Here is a 16,986-nt window from a genome sequence, read left to right on the forward strand (position 1 = left end):
ACTATCTTGTTTTGCATGTAATGAGTCTATCTCATATATTAGTTTCACCTTCTAAGTTGCATTACTGAAATAAATGAACTTTTGCACGATATTCTAATTTTTCAAGTTTCACCTGTACATCTTTATTATACAGGTAAGTTCACATAGATGTTAGGAGGGTGCTAGTTCGGAGTAAGCTGGAAGTCACCTTTAAGTCTAAAATAGAACTAATACACTAGGCTTTGGTACCGTATACATGCTTGAATAGAAACTTTTGAATCTTAAGTCTTGAGGAGGTACTGCCACAACTACTCCCTGGGACAAGAGAAGGTTCAGGGCATTCTGCAAATCTGACTGTCCTTGGACAGTTTTTGGTTGACTTGAGAGAATAAAGTGATGAGGGGTTAGAGTTTCGAATTATATTTTGTACTCCTTTCAAACCACCGATTGAACCCACAGCTTTGGGACATCTGTGACCCAGAGAGAGGCAAACTGTAACAGCTGTGCCCTCCACTCATAAGAAAGTTGGTGCCCATTATTGGGAAGAGAGCTATGGAAAGGATTTTAAATGCGGTAGCAGCACTACTACGTGCAAAAAAAGTAATAAAGTGCAACAAGTTTGATCAATTGCAGAACTGTGCTAATAATGTTACTTTTTTTAAGTGTATTAATTGTTAAATAAAACAGTCTCCAAAATTTGTCTTACTTAAAAAATGTATACTACACCAGTCTCTTTAATATCAAGTTCAACTTCAAACATTTTTGTTACATCAGCCTCTTTAATATCATGTCCAATCACTTAAAATGTGCCTTCATCCCGTTAGATGAATGACTCACCAGAACCATATGACCTTTTAGAAACAAAATATAATCAGAGCTTTTTCTTTATATTTACACATACAACTCTTCCCCGCTAAGTAGATCACTAGCTTCCCACACAAATTCTCCTTTACTGGAGTTCTCCTCTACCACAAGTCCTCTCTACCGGATTAATATGTGAAACACAGACCAAAAGAGAACTTCATCACATAAAACCATTTATTAAAAATCCCACAAATAAATAAAAACCAACTGCACACTCACATACTTTGTGCCTTTAAATCGGCACTCAGAATAACTTGCTTTGGTTCTCTAAAAGGAAGTACCGCCACTCTGGCTACTCATCAATAAGTCAGTGTGAGTTCCACCTCAAACGGAAGTAACAATACCAACAGAGGCCACACCCCAATGCATATTGTATTTTCCTGATGTCTTCAAGAAGTGCGTTTTGTCATTTCCAAACATCTTCAGGAACAATTGTGGAAGTCTGACACAATTGGTGCATTTAATTCACTGGGATTTTAGTGGACTTGATATTAAAGAGATTGATGTGATATGAACTTTTTAGGTATTTTATACATATGTGTGACATATTGGTTGAATCAGAGAAAGGTTTTTGTGCATAAAAAGTTGCCTATTATAAAGAACACAGAGACACATTTTGAAGAGGGTTTTACCTGAGAATGAATACAATTAACAAACATATTACCACAGTTCTGTGCTTTATCAAACGTTTTGCACTTGATCTATTACACATAGGGGCAGTGCTACCACAATGAAATATATTTAGTTTATAGCATCAGAAGAAAATACTTTGTAGCAACAGCTGGTTTGTAGGTGGTTTTTCTTGAGTTTCTCCTGAGCGCATGTGTTCTCCACTGAATTTTATGGGGAAGACTTGGTGGGCTTTGTGGCAGAGAGGAAGGTCTAAACTAGTTTTTCAAGTTGAAGTCTAAGTAGTGTGATTAAGTACCCTGCCTTTTGAAAAGGTAGAGGCTCCTGAAGAGGGAGGCTTTGTAATCTTTGTAAAACCCTTCTGCCCCATTCAGTGATCTTGTTGTGGGAACAAGTGCTCCTGCTCTAATTTTAAAAGCGCAATGTATACATGTTTATGTGTGTCCTGCATTGGGCAGCCCATTTACTTCAAAGGGTTTCCCTAAGTGTGTCTGTTGCCTAAAAGAAGCTCCTGCTCCTTTTTGTGTGACAAGCCAGGCAGGATTTTGAGGTGTGTACTGGCGCATAATTATGGCAAAACTGTACCGGGTTTCGGGTGTCTTCAAGAATAATGACACTCAAACGCGCATCACGTTTTGCCGCGATTTGGAATTGCGGCAACTCTGCCCACAATTCCAAATCACCTAACATGAACAGGGCCTTCCTTCTGCAACATGACAGCTTTTACAAACTTATTAAATGCCTCCCCTTGAAACGGCATACATTTGAGGTGCTTTTTACAGGCTGCTTCAGCTGTCAAGGTTTTGAGCCATAAGATTCTGTGCACATGAATAGAGATTGCAGCCATTCTGGAAATTTGTCCCATCACATGTTCTAGGGCATCCACACAAAAAAGCAGAGCAAAAAGGAAATTGCTGTTAAAGTAAGGTCCTGAAAAACAGAATAAGGTTCGTTGTTCATTTTGAACAACCAGTTTGCCACACTGAAACTGCAGTGAGAACGGATTGCAGGACTGGGCCTGCAAGAGCTAAAGTGTTACTAAACCCAGGACCCTGCAATCACTATATCTGGTCTCCCACAGTACACAGAACATGGAAGTGCAATTATTTTAGTAAAAAGAAACTGCTACATACCTTTTTTCATCAGCAGTTAGAGTAGTCTTGAGACTTCTATCAGTGTCCAGCAGAGCACTGGTTAAAGCTTGTAGGAGGAGTTTTCTCTAAAAGAATGCAGAACCCCTGACCTCTATCTGGACAGTGCCAATTGGCCCTGTGCTGATCACATGCACTCTCCCAAGAGAAGAAAAAAACCTCTCTAGCAATACACACCAAACTGAGCATGTGCAGCGTCTCCACATGAGGAGACACTGGAAGAAAGGGAGGATCAGAGAAGTCAGGATCAAACAGCATTTTTACACAATGCAGAGGATTAACCCCTTAGGTACCACAGTGAGTATAACTAGCATGCTTTTCTGCATATATAGACTAATTTTACTGTTGTGGGTTTAGTAACACTTTAAGAGTCTTTATAAGCATCTCAAACTTCCTATCTGCAAAATCTTTAAATGAAGGAGCATCTTCAGTTAGTACAGTGAGATATTTTAAGTGTTACTAAGCCCATGACCCTGCATTCACTATATCGGGTCTTCCACAGCACACAGAACATGGAAATGCAATTATTTTAGTAACTATAAACTGCTAAATACCTTTTCCCATCAGCAGTATATAGAAGTATTGTGACTTCTATCAGTGTCTGGCTGAGCACTGGTTAATCATTCTCTTCTGACTGTCCTATGAGGCTGCATGACCCCTGACCCTCTGTCAAGACAGCGCTGATTGACCCTGTACCAATCACATGCACCCTTCCAAAAAAAGAAGAAAAAAAACTCCACTCTCTAGCAACACACACCAAACAGAGCATGTGCAGACTTGCCACTGCTGCTCTGTACTATGGTAGATGGAGTGGGGACAGCAAAAGAAGGGGAGGATCAGAGAAGACAGGATCAAACAGCCTTTTTACACAATGTGGCGGATTAGTAATCATGCTTTACCGCATGTAAAGAACTGATTTTACAGTTTTGGGTTTAGTAACACTTTAAGACTGAGAGCAGGATCAGGTACAGAAATAGTCCATTTTTTTGTGAACTCCTTCCACTGGATAGAGTACAGCAAAGATTTTTTTTTTTTGGAGGAGTGACAATCTGGGGGGTGTGGAAAATAATCAATTTCTACAATGCCAAGGCTTTTATGCACAGTAGCATTGAACTTATCCGCATTAGCAGGCATGTTGTGTAAAGCTCTCTTTTCAGGTGTAAAAAGAGTAGGAGGGAAAAAAATCTGCAGCAGCCTCCTCTATTATTGCCCCAATATTCTCATAGTTCCCCTGTGTCTGCCTCACCTGGGGCAGGCATATTGGGATTAGACTCATGTAATGACAAAGGAGCTGGAGAAGGAATGTGATGCTTTATAGCCCTGGACAAAAATAGCCATTAAAGCCATGAACTATCTTAGGAATTGTGACAAACAAAAGAATATTCTGCCTTCGTCAGGTAGGTCATTTGTTGCATTCTTGAAACAGAACTAGAATTGGATGCAGAGACCAGTATTAATATTGTGTTCTGTTCTGGTGCATTGCATCATCACTCTTAGATTGAGCTTTCTGCACTTTTGGCACAAAAAAATATTTGCTTGAGGTTTTGCCGTGGCTCTCTCTAGAGTGGTTTCCACCAAAGCTACGGATGAGGGTAATCCCTTGTGGGGTTCTCAAAAAATAGGGTGCACAATATAGGATAAGCGTGTTCAGAAGGAATATGAAGGAACCCAGGTGTACACCATCCTAGTACTTTATATGGGCTCTAGGCAGAATTGGTGCTAAAGTGTGTGACCTGTGGTATGATGCCACCTGATGATCCACCTGGGACTAATCTCCGAGTGGTTGAATTTTACCAACGAGCTTGAACTGTAAAGTGAATACATTCCAAACAGCTCCGGTTTTTACCATAAAGGACTACAGGTCATCTCCCCTTCTACTCTTCTCCATAACAAAATGGGATGTTCAGCAATCCATAACAAAACATGAAAACCTCCAAGGAGTTATTACTCTTTATAGGCAGTGTGAAATAGATCTAACAAAAATAGAAAGCTGCATACAATACCACTACATGGCACTTTTTTCTCTGCCACTATATCTGCTGTGGTCTCAGACCCCATTCACAATTCAGATAGCAGAAAATTGCGTTCCTCGTAATTATGTATGAGAGATTTTGATGTGATTCTGTGTGAATATGCCCTACGCAGATCTGTCACCCCAAAGAAGCTCCTGCTCCTTTTTGGGCGACAATCTTCACAGGGATTTTAACCATTTGCCGCCCGCCCTATGGCTGAATGGCGGCCGGCAAATGTCATCAGCGTTCTCCCGCACATGCGCAGATTGCGCTCCTGCAGAGCCGCGGCGCGGCGCGATCTGTCACCGGCTGTGTACCTTGGATACGGACGATGACAGATCTGAGTATCGGCCCCCGTTGCCGGTACCATGTGACCTGCTGTGACCAATCACAGCAGGTCACATGACAGTTGTATACAATGGATGGCTTCATTCATGCCATCCATTGTATACTAGTGTCTAGCTGTCAATGGTCACAGCTAATCACATGCACATGTCATGTGATAGCTGTGGCCAAATCACAGCTAAGCACAAAAAAAAAAAAAAAAACCCTGAATGAATCCATGTCATTCAGGTAAATGCTTGCTTATAGCAAAGTAATTCTTTGCTATAAGCAAATTGTGTAAAAAAAATAAAAATAAAAAATACTGATCACTTCCCCAAAGTACAATGTTACTATGGTAACATTGTACTACTTTGGTCATAGTGAAATAGGAAAAAAAAATCTTAAAAAAAAAAGAAAAAAAATTTAATAAAAAATAATTAAAAAAATATATATATATTTTTTTTCATACTGTCACCAGTCAGTGTCCCTGATCACCGCCATGCCAGTTATATGATGACGCTGTACTGCACTGGTGACAATATGTAAAAAAAAAATAGTGAAACTAATTTTTTTAATTTTTTCATTTTCCGAAAAATTATGACAAAAAAAAATACAACTTCAAAAAACTCACCATGCCTCTTATGAAGTACGTCGGACTGTCTACTTTGCAAAAAGGGGTCATTTGGGGGATATCTGTACTGTTCTGACATTCTTGGACCTCAAGAAATTAGATTGGCTGTCAGTATTTCAGGATTGATCAATATTCAGATCTATACCATAGTTTGTGAACTCTATAACTTTCCTACAAGCTAAAAAATACATCCTAATTTGGGTTATTTTCACCAAAGACATGTAGTAGAATACATCTTGGCCTACATTTATGAAGAACAATTATTTATTTGCAAGCTTTTATAATAGAAACAAAGAAAAACGTGTGTTTTTTTAAAAATTTTTGTTTTTTTTTGTTAATTTAGCAAAAAATAAAAACCCCAGAGGTGATTAAATACCACCAAAAGAAAGCTCAAGTTGTGTGAAGAAAATGATAAAATTTTAGTTTGGGTACAATGTTGTATGACCGCGCAATTGTCATTCAAATTGTGAGAGTGCTGAAACCTGAAAACTGGCCTGGGCAGGAAGGTGTAAAATTGCCCGGTATTGAATTGGTTAAACATGGATCTGGTTAATTCTGCAGTAGATAAAGTGCATCTATTAGTGTATAGATCATGCACTGAAGGAGGAGGTAGTGATGAGCATGGTTAATGTACTGGCCTGGGCAGGGAGGTGTAAAATTGCCCGGTATTGAATTGGTTAAAGGTGCATTTTGCTGCACGATTCTGACGCGCAACAATCACAGCAAAATTGCATTACATAAATGGTGTCATCACGCGCAGTGGTTTCTACACGATTTGGAATCGTGGGCAGAATCGCAGAAATTCCAAATCGCCAAGTGTGAATGGGGCCTCAGGGTTGCCTTGAGCACAGTACAGCACAGCAAAAAAGATAATCAAATTGAAAAAGAAAAAAAAAAACACTGCATACAGTGTTATATTTGCACACTGTTTTAACTTGGATTCTAACAATGTAGGTTTCTTAAAATAAACAATGACATTACCAGTCCTCACAGGCTTGATTTTTCTTCTATACAAGTTAAATATCTCTATTCTTTAGGCCATAATACAGTGTAAGAAGTTAGAATATGTAAAGAAATGTACAAGATCCACCAAATCACAAGCCTAACATGTGCTTTGCAACATCAGAACTTGCTCACCTGTGCTTTGGGCTGTTCCGTTTGCTTTCGCAACTTGCTTTTTTCTATACTCTGCAATTGATATTTAGCTGTTCTTATTATAGTGGCCATATGCTTCTCTGAAACAAGAATTTTGTTTGCTTGATCCAATACAGAGCTGATGGTGGTGGTAGAGGTGGTAGTGGACTTAACAGGACTTGCAGGCTGTTCAGGCAAGGGTATCTGGATGTTTGTGGGTGGGGATTTGGCACTAGAGTCATTATCTTGTTTATCAGAAATGCCACAGGTTTTTTTTGAAAACTTGTTCTTGACTGAAACGGAGGTTGCAGCAGGTGGTGGTGGAGTAGTGGTTACTGGGGGCTCTGTGATCACTTGTTTCTTCTTTGATAATATTTTTATTGGTGTAGAAGCAGCAAGTGCCTCTCCATCAACCTTTTCCTTGCCACTTTTGTTTAAAGAGATTGAGCTCTTCTTGCGTTTATCTTTTCTTGAGTCATGGGAGTTTTCCTTCTCTCTTTCCTTTTCCCTGCATTTTTCAATGTCCCTTTCTTTTGATGCTTCATCTGATACTCTGGTCTTATTTTTTATTCTCTCTGATTGGGAGCCAGATATAAACCATGGAAAAAGGGAAGAACTACTGTTGGAAGAGGATGAGAAAGGCTCCCCTGAAGTGCTGGCTTGCCTTCTTGTTTTCGGAAATTTCTCTGCAGACTCCACAGGTGTTGCAGAAATTGAAGTGGAAGAAAAAGAAAAGCTGGGACTTAAGGCACTGGTGGTCCGGGAACTGACAGATAAGCTTGTAAGTGAACTAGATGACTGAGGAATGAGGGGCGCAGCACTCTTGCTGTTTTCTCTTCTACTCCGTGTCCTCATGGAGTGAGATGGCGATCTTGGTTCAGAGCCACGCATTGGACTAAAGACTCTTCTTCTCCTTCTTCTAGAAGATAAACTTATAATGGAGGATGCTCCAGAGGAATCAATAGATGGTGGTAGAGTGACTGACTCAAATATGCGTGAATGTGCTTCGCTGGGAGTAAACCTTGGTGCACGGAGCAGAGGGCTTCTTTTATGTAAATCAAATCGAGCTCCAGAAGAATGAAGTGGAGAAAAGAGTCTTCCAGGACTTACAACAGAGGCTGTATTGAACCCAGAAGCAGAAGCAAGACCTACATCTTCTGGAGTCAGTGGTGGAGGTCTAAAATTATCAAATATGGGTTTCCTGATGAGGCCTTCTTTGGCATATTTAGCAGAGGAAAAGTACTGAGACTCTAGCCTGGAATGCTTTAGGGATGTCCAACGGAAAGTTGGCTCCCTTAATATGGACCTCCGCTTTTCATGCATACGTGATCCAGAAAGGAAAGTTGTAGCCATGGGAATAGCAGGAGGCATAAGCCATGAAGAATGTTCAGAGAGGGCTGCTGGGGCCTGCAAAGGTGCTGAAGGACTAAGCAATGGTGGAGGTGGAGAAGCAGAGGATTGCTGAAGAGCTGGCTGAGAAATCTTCTTTGCTTGCCTGGAATTGATGATTCTATTGCAATTGGGAATACGTCTGTTTCTTGTGCTAACTCCACTGCTTTCTATGACTGACTGAGGTGTAGACAAAGGAATATCTGTGACTCGTTCAGGAGTTTCTGCTATAGCAGTCGTCTCCTCTGAAACCTGTGATTCTGTCGAAGTGTCTATGCTAGGGCTGCTTGAGCGGGATTCATCCGAAGTAACCTGTGAAGACTGCTGTGAAACTGCACTTGACTTTTCACTAGATTCACAAGATGTTAAACTAAAACGTCCATTTGGAGCAGTTTCCATCCTAGCTATCTTGATAGGAGGTTCATAGTCTTCATCTTCTATAAACCTTCGAGGTGTTTTTATGATGCGAGAAGACACTGTGCTCACCACAGGCATGATAAACTGTCGTATATTTTTAAGCTGGGTACCTCCCTTACGCCCTTGAAGCTTTGCTGCTTCAAGTCCCATCTTCTTTTGCGCGCCCATTTTAGCCTTTTGCAAAAGCTGCTTTGCAATGGTGGTATCAGTTCTCTTGGAAGCTGGGATAATCCTAACAGGCTTAAGTCGTCGAGGACTTTGGCGCACAGAGACCCTGACAACTTCTTTTGAAGTTTGGAGAGGTTCTTCTTTGCGGGTTCTCTGGGGCTTCCCTGGGTGAGTCTGTCTCAAAAGAATCCTAGGTTGTGCTGGTTTAAACCTATCAGAAGATGGGGGCCTGCCACGTCTCCTAACAATTTTCACAACACCTTTTCTTCCAAGCTCCAGTTTATCACTTTTGAATTTGGGCTTCAGTGGAGACAGTTTAACGGCTCTGAGTTTCTTTATTTTGGCAGCATGTTTAAAAGCAGCAGAGGGCTTCCTCCGTTTTGTTTTCTCTTCACGAGCAGGTTTAGTGGACTCTGATTCATTGTGGTCTTCTTGTGTAGATTTTAATTTAACGTTTCCGTGAGCAGGAGGTCTTCCTCGTCTTTTCTCTTCTGGCACATTCTCTGGCTTCTTTGTTTTATTTGTAGGTCGAAGTTCTTGCTTGCTAGTGGCATGACTATGATTTTCAGCTGGCTGGGAAGTAACCTCAGAACTCCTGGACAAACTGCAGCGTGGTCTTCCGCGAGGTTTTCTTGGGGTTGACTGTTCTGAATGGTTAAAAAAAAAAAAAGGCATTGAAAATTGGTCGGCATTATCCAGTATGTTATGTCATGAAAATATTGCAATTAACAAAATCTAGGTAAAGACAGGAAAGGAGAAGCGGGAAACAAATATTTTCATCTATCTCTCAGGCACCTTAAGAACAGATACATCCTTAAAAGCGTATCTAAGCCAAAGAAAAAAAGGAACAGGACACAAGATTGTATTCACAGGCCATGGGTTATATAGGCAGGCTACCTTCAGGTGATTGGACGCTGGCAAAAAAAAAGGAACTGCTGGGAAGGTCCCTAGGGGCACACTCAACCATGCTCACTTCAGGAGATTCTAGTTTCTTTCTTTCTTTTTTTTTTTTGTAACAATTTAAAGTGGTTCTAAAGGCTTAAGGTTTTTACCTTCAAGCATTCAATGCATGAAGGTAAAAAACCTTCTGTGTGCAGAATCCCCCCCAGCCCCTCTAATAACTCACCTAAGCCCCCTCTCGATCCAGCATTGTGCACTGGAGCCTCGGCTATCCCAGGATTCCCCTTTCCTCATTGGTTCAGATAGAAGCGGGAGCCATTGGCTCCCACTGCTGTGAACCACAGCCAGTGAGCCAATGAGAAGCAAAGGAAGGGCACGACTGGGCCGCGGCTCCGTGTGTGAATGGATACACAGAGCAGCGGGTGCCCCCATAGCAAGCTTCTTGCTGTGGGGGCACCCGACAGGATGGAGGGGCCAGGAGAACCTGTGAGAAGAGGATCCGGGCTGCTTTGTGCAAAATCACTGCACACAGCAGGTAAGTATAGACATGTTTGTTATTTTAAAAAAGCTTTTAGAATCAGTTTAGTAAGCAGTGACCACAGAAGACAGAGGGGAGTGTCCTTTGTCCTTGTCCTGTACTGTGCTCCAAAATAAGGAATTTACAAGTAGGGGGTGGGCAACAACATAGCAGCAAATAGAACTGAAGAAGGCCCATAAGCAAAAAGGGTAAAAGCCCAAAACCACTTAGCAGACAGCTTGAAGTACCTTACAGCTCTCATCAGCCTGAATATCTACCTGATAGAACCTGAAGAACGTGTAAATTGTGAACCAGGTAGTGACAATGCAAATCTGGGAAGCACATGATTGATGCTGAATAGCCCAAGAGACACCAATACACCTTCCTTCAGGTCACAAGCCCCAGAAATAAGTAGCCTGGCAATGGTGGAGTGAGATGCAGGATGTCCCTTCCAAGGGCCAGAAGGGAGGACAAAAAAGGGACTCAGATTGGCGAACAGAGGCCATGTCTGCCAAGAACAGTCCAAGAGCCCTAACAAAGTGCAGGCAATGCAGGGAAGATTCCTTGACTCATTTTGGGTCAGGACATAAGGACAGACAATATTCTTTCTGAGGTGGAGGGAAGGGGCCAGCTTGGGTAGAAAATAAGGTCAATCTCAAAACCACCTTTTTCCTGTGTAGTCAAAGAAAAGGCCCCTAGTTCCAAAACATGCACAACAGACATAAGGTTGCTCCCTCATGCCCATTACATTTGGAATCTTCCAAAAGGATCTCCAAGTGGGGTCTGTCTCTGGAGTACAGAGAGCAACAGGTCCAATTAGAGGCTGAAGCAAGAGGTTTCTGGAAAAGGATGGAAAGCCCATTCTTGCACATGTTAAAAAAAAAAAACGGGTTTTCAGGATCTGAGAACCATAGGGATAGACCACTGTCCTGGATCTGTTGATCACCCTGTGGCTAAACATACTTGTTGCAACAACTTGCAAAGCTGATCACCTAACTCAGGCTCCAGTGCACAAAGCAAATCTTACAGGCCAGCCTAACTCACACTGGGGTCTAGGTATGGTCCCCAAGGTAGACACAGAGGGTTGTTCATCTGGCAACTGCCATAGGCAGTAAGAATCTTGACAGGAATGTTTTTAAGAAAAAAGGAATGGCCAAAAAAAGGGAAAAAAACTTCCCCAGAGAAGAGGTTGATTACCTAAAAACACTAGCAAAAAACTGGTGTCTCACACGGTGGGCAGGGTTATATAGGCATGTTCCAGCAAAGTTTTTATCAGTTTCCAATCACCTGAAAGTAGTCTGCACATAACCCATGGTCTACAAATACAAGCCCTATGTCCTGTACTGTAAAATGAAGATAAATATTGTAGTTTTTCACTCTTAAATGTGTGGGCTGAATTAGTTTTTTTTCTCAGACTCTCCACCTTGATTTAATCCTGGTAAACCTTTGACACTTTCCTTTCTAGGATGACTGCAGCATACCTATAGGCAAGTGACAGCAGCTTAGTACAAGAAGTGTGTTATAACTATAGAATACCTACATTTCTCCCCAGCATCAAAATAGCGGGGGGAGGATAGTCCTAACACTTTCTGGATCTCCACTCTAAAGCTGGCTATATGCAATACGATCTGAATGTATCATCATCATTCATTACCATATTTAGCTGTAGTAATTACTTAGCAATGCAAAAGTCTAACTACACCATTAATTCCATTTGCACTATGCATTTGCTTGTAAATTGTGCAGTACAATTTTACTCTGTATGGCCACCCTTTAAGCTCACTGAGCAGCCTAGACCCAGAATGCACAGCATACCAGGGTCCGGTGACACCAGCATTATGATAGCATTAGCTCAGAAAAATGGGAAGATTATAACACAGCAAGTCCCCAGATGTTATGGCAGGATACGCAGAATGGAGACATAACCTTGTCAAAGCCAAAGAAATGAAGACCCAGAGGTGGCTGAAACTTTACATACTTCATTCAAACTAAGTTCTGGGTAGAGGTCTATTTTACTGTAGTAAGGGCTCATTAACCCCAAGGACAGAACAAAACCAGTTTTCTATGTGCCCTGTTCACACCATAACACTGATACCATGTGCAGATTTTTTCTGCGCAGGAATCTGCAATGTGTATAAAACTCCTTGAAGTGTACATGAAAACTGATGTAAGCTGAGGTCTCTGGAAGTGAAATCTGTTTGTCAGTTTTTCTGTATGTATGGTGTGAACAAGGTCTGAAAGAAAATCAACCCATAATATTTGGAACCCTAGCACAACATATAGAGAGTGTAAAGAGATGAGAAAAGCCAGGGTAAAAAAAAAGCTGGAGCTGAAAGTGGTTCTAAAGCCTTAAGGCTTCTCACCTGAAAAACCTTCTGTGCTGAAGCTCCTCCTCAGCCCCCCTTTTTCTTACCTGAGCCTGATCCAATCCAGCGATGTGTACAAGAGCAGCGCTCTAGGCGCTGTCCCCCTCCTCATTGGGCAGACTGATATCATTGGCTACCGCTGATGTCATTTAAATGCTGTGACACGGGAGCGGGGGAGGGGCCAAGTTGCTTGCTTTGTCTCCATAGACGCAGATAGGGCAGCTCAGGAGTGAGCCGCATGGGTGCTCCATAGAAAGCGGCTTTCCATGGGGGCACCTGCTGAAGAGGAGGGGCCTGAATCACCGGCGGGGAACCTGAGAAGAGGAGAATCGGGGCTGCTCTGTGCACAAGTATTGCACAGAGCAGGCAAGCATAGACTTGTTTGTTATTTATTTAAAAAAAAAAAAAGGTTTAATAACACTTTAACAATGCTAACCATCCTCTTCTTTTCCCCTGACCTTTTCAGCCATACCCTCTACATGAGAAGACAACTGAGACCTCAGATACAGCGCATCCAGAAGGTGGGGGCCTTATACTGATGGGGGTCACCTGTTCCATTAACAGATAAAAAGGCAGCACTCCCTCTCATTGAAGAGAAAACATTCCACCAATCCTGCCTCCAATGAAGCCAAACTCTGGGCAGGATGGACCCACACCCTCCGCTGTGATGGCAGACCCCGACAATCCCACCTACAAAAAGCTTTGCAGACTATATGGGGACTGTTAAGCATTTTCCATCTCTAACCCCACTGAACATGGCAGAACTATAACTAATATCTGTCCCCTCCCCCACCATACCAGGACTGGATGCCTTTCTACCAATCTATAGCCCATGTTCTGAGCATTCATTTGTATTTTATTTTTATGTTTCAATTTGGTCTTTTTACCCCACCACTCGTCATTGCTTCTGTAACTTCCTCCCCAGCATTATTTTTTTTTAACTAAACTATTTTCCCTTCTCCTTTCCGATCACCTTCCCAAATACCAACTGAATAGGTTTCCTAGAAACATATCTAGACACCTTCTCTGACTTTGCCAAGGAAACCACTTCATACCTTACTGAATGCTTTACACCTTTAAAAGGACTCTGCATGATCTCCTTCTCCCTAACTCCTCTCTTAGGGTCTGCCATTGGTGCCTCAATGAGAGTTTCTGTGCTTGGAACAACTTTGAGAGGAACTCTCTCGGGCCTGGATGCTTATTTTCAACATAACGTTGACTCGGTAACTTCATCCTCAACCCTCTGGGAGGCTCATAAAGCGATCTTCAGAGGTCTCTGTATTTCCATGGGCGCTCGTTTAAAGAAGGCCTCTGTTTGTGCCAGACAATCTCTCTTACGCCAACTATCCTTAGCTGAACAACAATTACTAGATAACCCGTCTATACCTTGGCTCCAGAAAGTTTCCCGTATACGAGACCAAATTAGGGCTCTTGACCTGCATAAAACTGCCCAGTCTCTCGCTTGGGCTAGGCAAAAATTCTATGAGTTCTCTAATAAGCCACATCGCATGCTTGTAAATAGACTTAAATCTCAAACATCCCCCTCGCTACCGGGTCACTTACTCCAGTCGGATGGCAAACCCACATATGAGCCACATGTTATGGCTACAGTATTTGGGGAATATTATGAGAAGCTTTATAATTGCCTAGCCCCTGATAATCACCCTCCCCTCCAGATGGCTGCTTTTACCGCTTTTTTTGACTCCTTACAATTACCACATTTGTCACCTTCCGATGTTACAGCCCTAAACGCGGACATCTCTATTGAAAAATTATTGGATGTTGTCAAACATCTCCCTACTCACAAATCTACAGGGCTGGACGGTCTGCCTTACTCAAATTACAAGTCCTTTATTGTTATTTTGGCCCTCCATCTCCTGACCTTGTTTTGGGATCTCCATAAGCGGTCGCATACACAAGATGTGTCAGGAAAGAACTGCAGTACCAGTTCTTGCCAGCGGGTGCTTTTCAGCAGCCAGGATCTCACCTCCTGCAATCAAGCCATCACGCCTGAGGCTGATTGCAGGAGGTGTATTTAAGCAGTAACCATGCCTGCAATCAGTGCCTTGGTGTATTGTTCCCATGTGCCTGTGATAACCTGTTTTCCTGAACCTTCTCCCTGTTCCTGTGATCTGCTCCGTGTCCTGTCTGCCTCTCTGTACCCCATGCTTGATCAACTGTGTATGACCCTGGCTAGCCCTGACTACTCTTTTGCTCTGTATATATTGGGTGAAGGATTCTGATTATTTGGTTTTTACTTGCACGGTGCATTTTGTATATTGGTGTGTTGCACAAATAAACTATATTACATTACTCCTGAAGCCTGCTATTCCCTGTGTCAGTCCACACATCTCTGGTCATATCCGGATCCTTGACATAACACCAAGGCCAGTCCTGACCAGAAGTGGCTGCACGGGGAAGCCATCTTGGCTTGTTATTTGTGAAGGATGCATCCTGAGGAGGTTGTGTACTTGTCTCTGCTAGCAATAGAAGACAGAAAATACTGCTATAAGATTCTGAAGGAGTAGGCCAGGGATCAGCTGCTAGAGTGCATGCGGGTTGCTCATTCTCTAGTAGATCAGGGTAGGGTGCCTGCTATCCAACCTGATGACCCGGTGCCTGCTGTCCAGCCTGACGACCCGGTGCCCTTTATCCAGCCTGATGACCCGGTGCCCGCTATCCAGCCTGACGACCTGGTGCCCGCTATCCAGCCTGACGATCCGGTGCCCGCTATGCAGCCCGAGGAACCGATAAATGCCATCCGGCCTGAAGACCCGGTGCCCGCTGCCCAGCCTGATGACCCGGTGCCCGCTGTCCAGCCTGATGACCCGGTGCTCTCTATCCAGCCTGATGACCCGGTGCCCGCTGCTCAGCCTGATGACCAGGTGCCTGCTATCCAGCCTGATGACCCGGTGCCTGCTGCCCAGCCTGATGACCCGGTGCCCGCTGTCCAGCCTGATGACCCGGTGCTTTCTATCCAGCCTGATGACCCGTTGCCTGCTGCCCAGCCTGATGACCCAGTGCCTGCTGCCCAGCCTGATGACCCGGTGCCTGCTGCCCAGCCTGATGACCCGGTGCCTGCTGCCCAGCCTGATGTGCCTCTGCTCGCTGCCCATCCAGATGTGCCTCTGCTCACTGCCCAGCCTGATGTGCCTCTGCTCGCTGCCCAGCCTGATGTGCCTCTGCTCGCTGCCCAGCCTGATGTGCCTCTGCTCGCTGCCCAGCCTGATGTGCCTCTGCTCGCTGCCCAGCCTGATAACCCGGTGCCTGCTGCCCAGCCTGATGTGCCTCTGCTCGCTGCCCAGCTTGATGTGCCTCTGCTCGCTGCCCAGCCTGATGTGCCTGCTGCCCAGCCTGATGACCCGGTGCCTGCTGCCCAGCCTGATGTGCCTCTGCTCGCTGCTCAGCCTGATGTGCCTCCGCTCGCTGCCCAGCCTGATGTGCCTCCGTCCGCTGCCGTCTAGCTAAACTGGCCGATACCCGATTCCAAGCCTTCTTCTAGAGATCCTGTGTCCAGCAACCTGCCTTCTTGTGTTCTCCTACATAAAGATAGGTCTACCAGCAGGAAACCCAGCCAGTCGCTTGACTCCGGCAGTGGGATATCCAGCCAGTTACCTGACCCGGGCGGTGGAACATTTTGCCCACTAATGACTGTTTGGAGCATCCTGAGGCCGCTCCTTAGAGGGGGGGTACTGTCAGGAAAGGACTCACCGCTGCTGGTGCTGATGGGCTGCAGTACCAGTTCTTGCCAGCGGGTGCTTTTCAGCAGCCAGGATCTCACCTCCTGCAATCAAGCCATCACCTGAGGCTGATTGCAGGAGGTGTATTTAAGCAGTAACCAGGCCTGCAATCAGTGCCTTGGTGTATTGTTCCCATGTGCCTGTGATAACCTGTTTTCCTGAACCTGCTCCTGCTTCCTGTTCCTGTGATCTGCTCCATGTCCTTTCTGCCTCTCTGTACCCCATGCTTGATCAACTGTGTATGACCCTGGCTAGCACTGACTACTCTTTTGTTCTGTATATATTGGGTGAAGGATTCTGATTATTTGGTTTTTACTTGCACGGTGCGTTTTGTGTATCGGTGTGTTGCACATATAAACTATATTATTACATTACTCCTGAAGCCTGCTATTCCCTGTGTCAGTCCACACATCTCTGGTCATATCCGGATCCTTGACATGATGATTTCATACACTTCTGTGATCCCCAAGCCGGATATGGACCATTCCCTTCCAGATAATTAACGTCCTTATTAAATTCTGATTGCAAGATTTTTACAAAAATAATAGTTAACAGACTGGCTAAGTGTATCTCCAAGTTTTTACACAGAGATCAGGTGGGCTTTGTCCTGGCTAGACATGTCACAAACAACATCAGGAGGATCATTGACCTGATTGATCTTGTCAATAAGTCCCCGACTCCTACTCTATTGTTGAGCTTGATTGACTTAGCTTGACATATATGTTTCTAGTCCTGGAGAGATTTGGGTTTAGTGGTCTGTTTGT

General features: G+C 43.7%; 1 protein-coding gene across 1 annotated transcript in view; it reads right to left on the reverse strand.

The window, feature by feature from the left end:
- Nucleotides 1-16,986, reverse strand: part of KMT2A (lysine methyltransferase 2A) — a 409,829-nt gene that overhangs the window by 289,841 nt on the left and 103,002 nt on the right. The window contains exon 3 of the mRNA XM_089657321.1: nucleotides 6,729-9,346. Within this exon, the coding sequence (XP_089513447.1) occupies nucleotides 6,729-9,346 (2,618 nt within the window). The remainder of the gene's footprint in view (nucleotides 1-6,728; nucleotides 9,347-16,986) is intronic.

The sequence above is a fragment of the Staurois parvus genome, unplaced genomic scaffold (genome assembly GCF_062004578.1).
Source record: "Staurois parvus isolate SC_StPar_1 unplaced genomic scaffold, SC_StPar_1.0 ptg000981l, whole genome shotgun sequence".
NCBI lineage: Eukaryota > Metazoa > Chordata > Amphibia > Anura > Ranidae > Staurois > Staurois parvus.